A 13,381-nucleotide genomic window follows, 5' to 3' on the forward strand; every position below is an offset into this window, starting at 1 on the left:
TGCTGTTTTAGTTTCACACAGGCACAAATAAATTGAGATCTTTAGACTTCATCACTTGGTCAGGGTTCAGCTGGAGACTCTGAACCATTCGATTCCCTGGGGAGTTTGCAAAACCATGCTCAGGTGTGGGTTTCGTGGTGTGCACCAGAGTGCAGCTCCAAAAAGGCAAAGGGATTTTCCAAAGTAGCCAAATTCCTTTACATAGCTGGTGGCCCATGAAGAGAAGCAGCATCTCTCTTCTGAGGTCAATGTCTGTCACCTGCAAGAGTTTTCCATCAGTGCAGTTCAGGGTCTTCAGCATCTGAGCTGGCTGCTGGGGAGGAAGGGGCAAAAGGTAACAGGCACAAGCTGGAACACACTTGAACATGAGAAGAAACTTCTTGGTTGTAAGGGTGAGGGAGCCCTGGCACAGGCTGCCCAGGGAGAGTGTGGAGGCTCCTTCTCTGCAGGTTTCCAAACCCACCTGGATGTGTTCCTGTGTGACCTGATGGAGAGGAACCTGCTTTAGCAGGGGATTGGACTGGATGATCCCTTCTAACCCCAACCATTCTGTGAGTCTGTGATTCCATGAGGCAGCCCTGCAACTCCTCTGCAGGCTCAGTCTCCTCCCAGGTGTCAGATTAAGAGCAGAGTCCCCTCAGCTGGAGGGGTCTGGCTGTTTCTTGTGGTGTTTCTTCGGCGTCTCTTTTCCTTAGGAAGTCACAAACAGGTCATCCCCACTTTGGTGTTTAAGGCATGGTTCAGCAGACATGGGCATGGCTGTTGCATCCTGACTTTGTAGAGACCTAAGAGCACTCACAGATTTCCCACTCTCTTGTTTTCTTTTTTTTCCAGATTATTTAAGGAGGGCAAAAAAAAAATCATTGAGTATGAATAGTTAGTAAATTTCCCTTGGCTCATTTTGGCCCCAGTGATGATTAAACATATGGTATGTATGTAATTTTACACATGCACATGACACCAAATGGTTTTAAATGCGTGCCACCCACAGAACCAATCTGTTTAGTAAAGGTGGGGGTGTATTTGTCTGTGATACTGAAGGAGCTTCTTGCAGGGTAGTGTCTACAAATCTGTAGCTTGAACTAAACTGTATTGTAAACTAAGGACATACTTCAATTTTGCTCCAAGGGCAAGGAATTATCTAATTCAGCTAAGTAATTGCATTTCTGTAATGCCCAGAAGGCAAGGAAAGAGCAGGAGTGTGGTTAGGGTGTGGATGTGGATCCTGAGGCAGGAGCTGAGGACTCCAGGACTGCTCTCTAGAGATGGGCCCAGGGCAGCTTTTCCACTGCCATGGGCCTGAGAGGGTGCTTGGATGTCCAGGCTGATGGGTGGCCAGATGTGCTGGCTGCTGTGTTGCTGCTTGCTTCTCTTTAACCACAGGAGCTGATGTATGTTATCATTGTTGACCCAGCCTGTTATCTGGATTCTTGGACCTTTGATTTCAGTCTTAACCACAGCTAAATTGTGCTGCTGTCAGATCTAGGTCACCAGTGTGTTGAAAGGCAATGCTGTTTCTCAGTCTCAAGGTCTCTTTCCTTGTCTACAAGAACCTAGAAGTTATGAAGCTGTAATAACTACAGGTGTCATCTCTTAAAAATGGATGCTTTTCAATAATCTTTTTTCTTCTGTTTTTGTCCTGGAGGCAAGGCAGGGTGTGATACAAGGAGTGTGCACACGTGTGTGCATGTATAAGTAGGATTTTGCCTACAGGCAAAATGGCAAAAACAAACACCCATGATTTATGACACTTCTATTTTGACAAAAGCCTTGGGCCAACACAGCAGATTCAGCATTGAGTTGTACAAGGCAAGAATATAACTGAGGTTCATTTTCTGTCTATTTTCTCTTTGGCTTTCACAGCTTCCCTCTTCTCTGCCATCTCCCATCTTCACATATACACAAGTTGAACATTTAGACAAGCTGTTCGTGATCCTGCTGCTGAGCAATGTGATATTATGCCTTGTGTACCCAAAATGCTGAAGGCTGTTAGGTACAAATGTGTTGCTGATGTACAGTTCATCAGGCATTTTGATCTGCTTTCTGGTTTTATGTGAAGCACTGACTATTAAGGGGAGGTTGCTGACAGGCAAAACACCAGTCCTGTTGGGAAGGGATGAACCATTTTGCTCTTACAGCTAGTGGATATTGGATATGAGTGACTGCACCAGTTCTTGCTGGGGATCCATGTAGGAATATAGAGGAATTTGCCCTGCAGACTGGGACACTGAGTCACAGAACCTTGAGTGGTTTTTATAGCTCTTGTGAACAGAACAGAGGTGCACCTGCATCCCCTTGGAGATCCTGAGAGAGTGTTTGTAACATGTGAGGTCAATTTTGGGAACTGATCCCCTTGGCACTATTTTCCACCCCCCTGCTGTATCACTGGAACTTCCACTGGAACACCAGGGAGCATCACAGTCGTGTTCCTTCAGACAGACTGTGGCCATTGCACTGTTTCACAGAGCCACCAGGTGACACTGGGCAGGTCACAAATCCTTGGTAGCTGGGCATATCTGCAGTAGCCGTAAGTAAGGCCATAGGAACTATGGATTTCTTCTTTTGAGCCAACTGTAAAAGATTAGCACTTGGCTCATTGATGTGGCAAACGTCTGATAGGGGAAAGAAAAGTGTTAGAATAACCTTTGCTTTCTGGAGCTACTTGGAAGATCTATAGCTCCAGGAAGGGACTCTTGCATTTCCCCTTCAGTGGAGAAAGTCATTTCAGAGGATGTGTTTCACATCACCTGCTCTGCTGTAGGTAACAGAGAAATGAGCATTTTCAGGGAACTGCACAAACGTGGGTCTTGACTGATAATAGTAAGAATTAATAATTAATTGAAGTTGGGCATTGTATTAATCATGTGTATATATTACATTTTATATTCATCCATCACCCTGTCATAGCAGTACATAATAGCTATTCTTTATAAGCACAGGAAAACAGCTTTGGCTTGAAAGGACGCAGGAATGTAGAATTAGAAAATGTCTTTATTTAAGCATTTGACTAAAACTATTGATAATCTTCGAGCTATAATTACTTTTCTCTCAGTGAATAAATAGCTGCTTAAATGCCCAAACCAACACATAGATCAACTCACCAGCTACTGCAAAAATTGGTGTGACTTCAGTGACTTCTGTTACACGCACAGATTTCTGTTACCTGACCCTTAAAGCCATTGAATGGAGATCCTACTGAGCTATGGAAGAGTGAAAGGTGAGCTTCCCTGCCTCCCTCCCTCGCCAGCAGCAAAATTGTCACCCACTCTCACCTTTTTACCAGTAATGGTGTAGGGCAGGAGGAACCCAGCTCGACTTTTTGAACAGAAGGAAGTCACAGCAGCAGCAGCAGTTAGCAAAAATTATATATATGTGTATTTTTTGACATATTAGTGGAGGAAAATTGCTGCTATATCACTGGGAGGGAAGAAATATGAGAGCTTAAGATGTCATTTTTACAGGCATAATTTTTACTATAATGGCCTTTAATAGCATGTACAAGTCAGTGTAACGCTGTCAGCTGCAGCACAGATAGAAGTACAGAAGTGTAATAACTCAAACTGCTTGGAAGAATTGTTTTCCTGCTGTAGTTAATTAGCAATATCTCGTGCTTTTCCTCTTCTATTTGCTTATTCTGCTTATGAAATGGTAGCTGATGTCTTGGCTGTTCTTTCCCATTTATATATTGAATTTCTTCTTTTGCCCTTTCTGCAGATAAATGCAGTTTCTTTTGATTTGCAGTAACTTGCCATCAGGCATGTCACAGGAATCCTTTGATGTCCAGCACTTGGTAGCACTTTGCAGTAGGTGTCTCTCAGGTAGTGAACAATTAAATATGTCAGGTAGATGTCCCTTGTGTTTAGAGTCAGAAGAGCAGTCGCACTTAATGCCAAGAGAAGCACCATCTGTCCTAATCATCAGTCAAAAACATTACTGGAAATGCCTGTTTGAATTCAAAGGTCGTTTTGCTTCCTGGGGAGAGGAAATCCAGAGAGTAGGGGGAAATCCAAACGCAATAAGCTCTAGCAACACAGGACAAGGTTACACAAACACATTGTGTCTGTCAGGAGTTATTGTAGGGACAAAGGAAATGTTTATTCTCCCCTCTCATGTCATGTTGAAATCTGACCGTGATATCTGATAGACTCAGAAAAATGTAGGTTGGAAAGGACTTCTGGAGGTTGCTCATCCAGCCTTTCTCTCAAAACAAGGCCAAACTCAAGTTTAAATCCATCTTCCTTTAATTAGGTCACTCAGGAACTTGCCCTGTGGAGTTCTGCATATCTTTGAGGCTTCATACCTTTGCTTGCTCAACTTGTGATCCAGTGAAGGCAAGCTCCAAAACTAAGTGAATCCTTTTCCTGTAAATTATTCAGCTTCTCCTTCTCCCTCAATGGGAGGACGATGAGGGCAGGAATCAGACCCACCGACTGCCATGGCTGCTGGCATGAGCTCAACGAGAGGAACGTTTCACCCAGTGCTCTAAAAGAACAATTACTGTCAAATATGCCATTTCCTTGAAAGTGAAACTTCAGGGGAAGAGGCTGATTTCCATGCACACACAAAACCAGAAGAGAATGTAGAAATGATCAAATTGAAATAGTTGAATGCTTGTTTCAACATTTTTTTCCCCTGTGACATTTTGAATCTTGCTTCAAAGAGACTTAAAAAATGTTTTCTTTTGACACTTTGATATTATTTCAACCCTTTATGTGGAATATATAATCTTATTTTATCAAAATAAAGCAATTCAGTTGACGCCTCATGAATTCTATTTTAACAAGTCTTAAAACAATTTGGAAACTCTTGGGTTTTTGTGCCCTTTTAGCACAAAACTTTTGGTTCCCACTCAAATCTTGATGAAACAAATTGCACACCCCAAGGACATCTCCCTAAGACAGACACATCAACTGTGTGTAAGTGTGCATTTGCATATGTCTTGTTTCAATGTGCTGCTGGGCACTTAGGAATTCTCACAGGCTCCTCCTCAGGTTAGTGGTCCAGCTTTATTGTGTATTTGCTAATTGAGTGTCTCCACGATCCCGAGGACCTCGTAAAATGAAGGCATTCAGCAATGAGGCTCTCTCTACATATACATTATACCTTCATGTTGAGGCTTGACCAAAAAAACTCTGACAGAGATCATTCATTCTCTTCAAAAACAGCTATTGAAACGGTGACCACTTCTTCAATGCAGTGCTTATGTCCTATGGGGCACCACGTGGTGTCATTTCTCTACTTACCAATTCTGGAAACTAAACCTATCGGATTGGTCATTATTCATTCACTAGGAAAATGTATGTTATGCACATAGCTGAATGATATATTTAGAAGACCTGAGAGTTGATGGGCATTTCTTGTGTCTCGGAATCACAGTTCCCTGTTACAGCTGTTGAGGACATCAACGCTGGCCTGTTTTTACAAAGTGTGCTGAAATCCAAACACCTAAAGATCAAAAATACTTCACTGGGAACCTGAGTCAAACTGTGGGGTCAAAGCCACTAAAAATCTGCAATAGGATGATATGGTTGCTGATCTGTTATGCATATGGGCATATGTTAATTTCAGAGCAACGAGATTTCCAGTTTTAGGTTTGATAACACCTTCCTGGTGTGGAAATCTGCTAGCAGGCAGGCAGCACAGGACCAAGAAAACCAGAAGAGTTGGGATCTTCTCTCTTTGAGAAGATATTTTTACTTCATAGCTAGTTGTTACTTGAAGAGCAGGGACCAGCTGTACTACAAATACCAGGAGAAGACAACAGAGCCCAGGGAACATAATTTTGATGGTGAGAAGACTATAGAAGCCCCATGCAGACACTTGCCCTGGCTTTGTGGCGGAAGGTTAATGCCCAGTCAGGCAAGAGGCTGATTCCCGGGAGGCAGAAAAAGAGCTTGGCTACGGAAAACACACTTCATTTTACTGACATTTTCACAGCTTTGAAACATTTTGTTAATTTGCAATAACAGCTTTTGCAGTCTTGTCAAAATAAATGTCCATTGCAGTTAGGAAAACCTCAACATTTACTCAGCTATGGCTAAGTGGAAGGAAGGTGTACTCATTCATCACGGTAAGAAGGGTGCAGACAGCTTTGTGACTAAGTGCAGAGGGAGAGGAGGGCTGAATGTGAAGTCATTCCCTTGCTCTGTAACCTCAGACAAACCACACCGTTAATCTGTGCCTCGTTTTCCCAAGCTGGAAAACAGCTGGAAAATACTGGGTTTCCCCTGCAAGGCACTATGAAACCTTATTTACTCATGCTGTGAAAATATCCTGAGCTCCTTGTGTGAGAGGCAGTCAATAGCAATAGACTATAGACTCATTATTTGCTCTGTTTTGAAAGGCAGGAGGAACGAGATGGAGAAAATGCTTTACAGTTTTATTGTTAGGAGATTTGGAAGTCTCCTTTGATGATGGTTGTCCTCTCTCTTTTCTCCTTGCAGGTACTATGCTATCTGCTGCCAGCCTCTGGTTTACAGGAACAAGATGACTCCGTTGCGCATTGCTGTAATGCTTGGAGGGTGCTGGGTAATCCCAACATTTATTTCTTTCCTCCCTATCATGCAAGGCTGGAATAGCATTGGCATCATTGATCTGGTGAGTAGCTAAGGAGTTACACCAATCTGGTGTCAAATAGATGGAGTGCTGTATATTCTTCTTTAAAAAGCAACACTTAGAGAAAAGAAGGCAAGAGAAGGTGAAGGAGAAACTTTGTGTCATTGATGCAGAGAGGCTGCTGAATTTCTGGAGGACGTCTTTTAGGGGGTTTGACATGACTCTGTCCAGGAAGGACTGTCACAAACAGAAAAATGGTGTCTCTGGGAGAGGAGTTTACCCATGTCTACTAATCAGTTCAATGAGTAGTCCTTTGAAAACATGCTGAGCCCCAGCTGGCTTCTGATGGTCATCTCAGGAGTCCTTGGTTACCTTCTTGGCTTCTGCAACTTGAGGAAGTGCTGGCCTTGCCAGCTAAGCCCAAGGTTCCCTCCTTGCTGTGCCAGCAAAGTGTGGAGAGCCAGGAAACCCAGACTTCTCCAGAAGGAATGGTGCTTTGAGGCAGTCCCATCAGTAACCCCTATCTTGGCGTGAGGGGAGAAGGTGAAGTTCCCCTGTGCAAGTCACTTCAGCAGGAGTCAATTTTCCCCACTGCAGTCTGGCATCATTTTCAGAATCCCATCTACAAGGCAAGGAGTTAAGAGCTGCAAATTTACTTTCTTTCCAATATAGCTGTGCAGGAATTAAAAATGGCAAACTGTGAAAAACACCTTCTTTAGAAGAGCTTGCTTAAAGAGCTGTGGCATCTTCTGTGCCAAGTCTCAGTCAAGGAGCTATGAATATAACAGGTGCCAGCTGCCAAGCTTCTAGACAAGGCAATAAAGCCAGAATTGCTTCCAGACAAACACCTTTAGGACATGCAGGTGGTAGAAAAGGGAGGTGCAAGCCCTGCCCTTCCACATAACTTGCTGACATTCACTGTGTAATTTTTAGTAGCTATGTGCTGAGGAGTAGTGCAAGGTTCAAATATCATCCAGTTAAAATGATTGCTATAGAGGTGAACTTCTTTATATGCCCAATTAAATCATTTTGATATTATAATTTTAAACAGGAAATGGGGTTATTCTCTTGTTTGAATAAACACCAGAAATCATGGGCCTGATGGACCTCCAGTGACTTTGTTTTGTAGCAAGAATGGCCTCAGAGAAATCCTGCCTGTCCCAGTTCTGCCTCCTTGCTCCCCAAACCCACCCGTAAGACCCCTTCCTTCATCTGCTGTCTCTGTTTCCATCACAAGCCATTAACCAGATCTCAGCCTACAGACTCAACCTGCAGACTTCTGCCTGAGTTGCTGTCCGTGGTGCCTGTGCCTGGGAAGCTCGGTGTCACCTCCAGCCTGGGGCTACCCTCCAGCTGCTGCAGCCCAGTCCTTTCCCTGTCCATCTGGTCCTTCCCTAATACCCCTGTGGGACTTGTCTGGGTGAAACTTGTGTTTCCTTGGTGTGCACCCACACTCTGACGAACAGAACAATGAGCACTGCAAAAAAAGCATGGCACAAAAGTGATGTTACTCCCCTTTGCTGTGTCTGAACCGGGGAGTTAAGCTGATTTTCACTGTCCAGGTTGAGGCATGCTCTAGGATGTCCAAGCTGCAGTGTGGGCTGGTCCAGCAGACCTGGGGACCAGCAGGGCTAGAGAGCCCAAGGTGTGACCACAGGCAGGATGGGCAGCGGTGGGTAAGGCAAGTACTGTGGATGGAGAGGGGAGGGAGGCTCAGAAAGTTGGTGAGGCATCCTGGCAAACAGACTGCTGGTATCAGAGGAGAACGCTCAACTTCTTTCCTGCATTTGTCCTTGTCGTTCCTCCCCCTGCCCCAGATTCAGCAGAGGCAGTTCAACAAGGCTTCCAACTCCACCTACTGCATATTCATGGTCAACAAGCCATACGCCATTACCTGCTCCGTGGTGGCCTTCTACATCCCTTTCCTGCTGATGGTGCTGGCCTACTACCGCATCTACGTGACGGCGAGGGAGCACGCGCGCCAGATCCGGGTGCTGCAGCGCGCGGGGGCCCCGGCCGAGGGCCGCCAGCACCAGCCCGACCAGCACAGCACGCACCGCATGAAGACTGAGACCAAAGCCGCCAAGACCCTGTGCATCATCATGGGCTGCTTCTGCCTGTGCTGGGCCCCCTTCTTTATCACAAACATAGTGGACCCTTTCATAAACTACACGGTGCCGGGGAAGCTGTGGACGGCTTTCCTGTGGCTGGGCTACATCAATTCAGGGTTGAACCCTTTTCTTTACGCCTTCCTGAACAAGTCTTTCAGACGTGCCTTCCTCATCATCCTGTGCTGTGGTGATGAGCGATACCGAAGGCCTTCCATCTTGGGGCAGACGGTGCCCTGTTCCACCACCACAATAAATGGATCGACTCATGTACTAAGGTGAGTGTTTCTCTGATGCTGCAGAATGCCTGGAGTCACTAGAAAGAGCTTCTCTAGCGTTTTCATAAAGGATTGGATTCGCTTTGCATTTGAGATATCTGATTGGTTAAGTGTTGAAAAAGCACCCAGAGATCTTAAGGTGCTCAGATAAGCTGGGTTTGTAGGTAATGAATATGTCTTGGTATGCACAGTGTCTCCAGAGGTGTGTTCAGGAAAGAGCTGGGAGAGTGCAAAAGTTGTATATGCACGCTGGCAAGCCCTGCTGTGTGGTCTGAGGGGAGTAACTTGACCTCACAACTTGGGGGAGGCTGCCTGCTCCATCCTCTCTATGAAAGAGATCATGATGCCCCCCCATGACCCCTTCTCAGGTTCTGCTTTTGTAGACACACCAGCCACTGCTGCGTCTTCTGAACCAACCTGCAAAGGTTGAACTTCCCCAAATGCCCTGACCCTACTGGGGCACTTTAGTGGATCTCTGGTAGGAGGAGAGCCTGCCATTTTGTTTGAGCAGCGCAGGAAATACCAGGCTGTGGGATGTCTGCTTTTTGCTGTAACTCATTCAAAGCCTCCCCTGTGCAAAGCAGCGGCACTAGGTTTGCAGGAGCCCAGGAGCTGAGTGTGCCTCACACAGGTCACAGTTTGTAGTGCTGGTATCTGACAGTTTGGAGTCCCAGTGAATTTGAACCAAGCACCTCACCCTTCTCTGAGTTAAGCAGTGTTTCTTTGCAAGGGGAGAGTGTGTGGACTGTGCACGCTGGGGAACAGAGGGGTTTAGGGGGCTCCGTGGGACCCTCTGCTATCTTATCCTTGCTGAGAGGAGAGATGCGAGGCAGAGTGTGGGAGAAAGGGAGAGAAAATTATCTCCCCTGCTACAAGAACAAACTACACTCTCTGAATAAAACTGTAGGTGTTTCTAGGGAAGATATAGTTCTTTTGGTAGAGGATTCATGGTTCTTCACTTGCAGATAAGGACTTGGTAACTGCATTTGTGTTCAGAGCTGAACTTCTCCAAAGTCTACATCAAACACTGAGCACCTCCTAGATTAGCCTGATCTGCAGGTTTGCCCCAGGCTCCCTTCTGCAATGATCTCTCAAGTTCTGGAAAGAGTCTTGAGCTGTATAACGGATGGGAGACAGGGCAGGGCTTGTCACAACTTTGAGACAGACCTTTCAAGCTTTTTAAATCATGAAGGGCATTACGTGTGTTGTAATCTTCTGCTGATTAAAAACTGTTTGAGGGCCATGGTCCCAAGGCCCTCTGTCTGTGATGGATGTGTGGCACTGTGCCACGCTCAGCCTGTATTTCTGTCAGAGCCATACTGCCAGGGACAAGCCAGATGCTCCTTGACTGAGCTGGGAGTGTTGAGTGAGCAGTCCTTGTTGGACACAGGTCTCCATCTCCCAGCAAGTGAGACAGTAACTCTGGCAGGGAGCTGCAGAGGTGAAGGCTGGAAACACATCCCAGTGTGGGAAGGGAGGGCATGCTCTGTCCCTGCTTAACCAGGGCTGCCCCATACTCTCACCACTGCCCAGGTGGGCACAGGGTTCAACCTCATGGCCTAAACACAGAGAGAGTGATGTCTTTTTGGCTACTAAGCACAGCAACAAGATGCTTTTTGTTAAGCATACAGTCAGAGGGATGACAGGGAGCAAACTGTCTGGGCTGTGAGTTGGAGATGTAGAGGACAGACAGCGTATCAGCCCAGGAGGTGAATTGCTTCAGTCTGTGTGGATGGTTGACCTCTCTCAGTGTTGCAGATGGCAGTGCCAGTGACTCCTCATGTCTCCCAAGTTTTCTTGTTGCTTTTGCACTATATTATCTTTCTGAGACCCCATTGTCATGCCTGTGCCCTGTGGGAAAGGCAGGCTGAAGCCGGCACTGCCCTGGGGACGCTGGCAGGAGGGCACGGGCACCCCAGCAAGTGGCCAAGGAAGCTCTGCATGCTTCCAGGACAGCTGAGCTGCTGGTGGTTTCCTCCATTCTCTGTTGAGTGTCCCAGAGCTGACAAACTCCTCATTTTGGCTCTTTTTACACATCAGTGTCCCTGTGATAGCCAAAGCAACTGTGAAGAGTCAACTCTTCTGCAAAGCTAGAGGTGGCTATGGTCTCGGCCTCCGGGCCAGCTGGGGAGGCTCTGGTGATCAGCAGCAAATGGTGGATCCCACCATGGAGCTGAGATCAGGCTTTCCTCATTTCCAGCTTCTCCCTCCTGCTTGTAGCACTCTGCTCCCACACAGAAGTTATCCATCTAGGTGTGACAAACGTTGCAAAATGCCTTGTAAGAACCAAACCTGCACAGGGCATCTTGTCCACTTTGAGCTTTTATGCATACTTCTGTGGATAAAAGCGTGTTGTCTCTCTCCAACACATTCCTGTGCAAGTGACATTATCCCCTTCCTTTCCACATCACTCCAGCTTCTGCAGAAGGCACTTGCTTTGTGCTGCCACGTCCCCTCCTCCCTCACGTGCCAGAGGGATGTGGCTCTGCACATCAGCACTTCAGAGATGAAATATTTTCTGTTTTCCTCAGTTTTGGAACTGATGAGAAAAGCATGACTTCTTTCCCTGCTGCAGATTGTGCACTGATGGTGACAGAGGTGTGGACATGATGGTGACAGAGATGTGGATGTTAAAGCAAAACCACCTCATTGTAGGTTTTGGATGGTTAAACCTCACTTGAAGAATTTTTGTTTCTTCAGTGCTTCTCTCTTCAATGCAGAACTTTTGGACCCAACATGGAGAAAAGAGAAGTTTAGTGAGAAATTTAGGTTCTCTCAAGATGTAACATATATTTCTTTACTACCTTGGAAATGCAAGGGGTTTGTGCTCAGCAGCTAAAGTATTGAAATCTTCCTGTATGGGTTGGCTTCATACCAACCCAACAGAGAAGCTGTGTAGGGGCTGGACCTGGCTCACAAACTCCTTTTTCATCCTCAAAGTTGTTTCTTTCCCGACCAAGAGCTTCTGCAAATGGAGAAGTTGTGCAAGTGGGATTTTACAGCTGCTTTTTGTACCTTGGCAGGAAGAGCAGTGAAGGAGAGAGCTTGTACCGAATCTAGGGCAGATTTCATCCCCCAAAAACCCCAGAGATCTGTAATTTTGTATTAAGCTGATGGAGCCAGGAGTATTTGACAGTAGGTGTGAGATTTCTAACTCTACTTCCAGTCTTGAGAAGTTCTGAACTTTCAGTTCTGTTCAGCTCTGCCTGCCCAAACCCTCCTGCCCTTGCTCACAGTCAGCTCCACTGGTATGTTTGCAAGTCACTGTTAAAATTCAGGCTCTTGCATTTGAATGCATCTGACCTGTGAGAGTGCCTTCTAGGGAGAGAAGCATTTCTTCTTTTTCTCTTCTGATAACTTTAGTGTCAAAGTGTTCTGACATTCCCATTTTGGGATTTGTCACGTTTGTATTAGGAATGGGAAAAATAGAAGAGGGAGGAGCAGAGTGCAGTAAAACACAGCAGGGAGAAGATTTAAACACCCTCACCACACACAGACTGAGACTGCTTGGGAGACACTTCCCATTCCTCCTCCTTTTTTTTTTTTAAGTTATTTTTCAAATGGTCTGTGAGGGCTGTGGGTGGCTCAGGTAGGGAGAGACTTTTTACAGCACATCTGGGGCCAGACACAGCCAGAGTGGCAATGGGGCAAGGGAGCAAACTGCACAGTGGCTTGGCCATGAGAAGAGGGGGACCACAGTTTTCTTAATCTCCTGAGAAGCACCTCACTTTAGCCCTAAATTATGGACCAAAAGATGAGGAGAGGATTTCCTGTCATTCCATCTTGTTGCTGAACTCTCCATCAGCTGGTGTGAGAGATCCATTCCTTGGACAGCATAGGACAAAATGTGTTTTGAAGATGTCATGAACAGCCAGGAGATTTGGTTGGAGCTGGGGCCATGTGTGTGTGATGGGAAAGAGTATTAAAATTAAATATTCAGCTTTGTAAGGAAACTGTGATTTGCCTGGCTCCCAAGTTTGCAAGTGTAGACTGTGCTAAACCCCCCTTTTTTACCTCTGGTTATTCACCTATTTCAATTGTGATGTGTGCCATCATCTGCAAAATTCAGACAGGGCACATGCAAAGGGAGAATCAAACTTTGCAAGTGTGGCTGCAATCTAAAATTCTGCCCTCTTCACTTTTCAATGGCTGAGATAGCAACTCACATGCTATGCACAAAGGTTTGTTTCTCTGGCTGCAGCACAGATCGTGTAATTCATTATAAATATTTGAGGTTTATAGTTTTAGTAAGCCATGGTTTGGAATAGCATTCCTTGAAAGGACTTGGGAATCGTTCTGAATGAGTGGACAGGGGAATTTTGAATGAGCACTCTACTAACATAGGGCAAAACTTAGTACAATAATTAGCTGATAGATAAGGATTTCTGGATGGCTGTAGCATGTGTTCAGGAGTTCTGTGCACCATAAGACTGAAAGCAA

The 13,381-nt window shown here is 45.7% G+C and overlaps 1 protein-coding gene across 1 annotated transcript in view; it reads left to right on the top strand.

Annotated features, from left to right (window-relative positions):
* The window catches only part of HTR4 (5-hydroxytryptamine receptor 4), a 74,381-nt gene that overhangs the window by 15,270 nt on the left and 45,730 nt on the right, over positions 1-13,381 (top strand). Inside the window, exons 4-5 of the mRNA XM_062002807.1 lie at positions 6,444-6,597; positions 8,373-8,941. Of these exons, the coding sequence (XP_061858791.1) occupies positions 6,444-6,597; positions 8,373-8,941 (723 nt within the window). The remainder of the gene's footprint in view (positions 1-6,443; positions 6,598-8,372; positions 8,942-13,381) is intronic.

The sequence above is a fragment of the Colius striatus genome, chromosome 9, assembly GCF_028858725.1.
Source record: "Colius striatus isolate bColStr4 chromosome 9, bColStr4.1.hap1, whole genome shotgun sequence".
Lineage (NCBI taxonomy): Eukaryota > Metazoa > Chordata > Aves > Coliiformes > Coliidae > Colius > Colius striatus.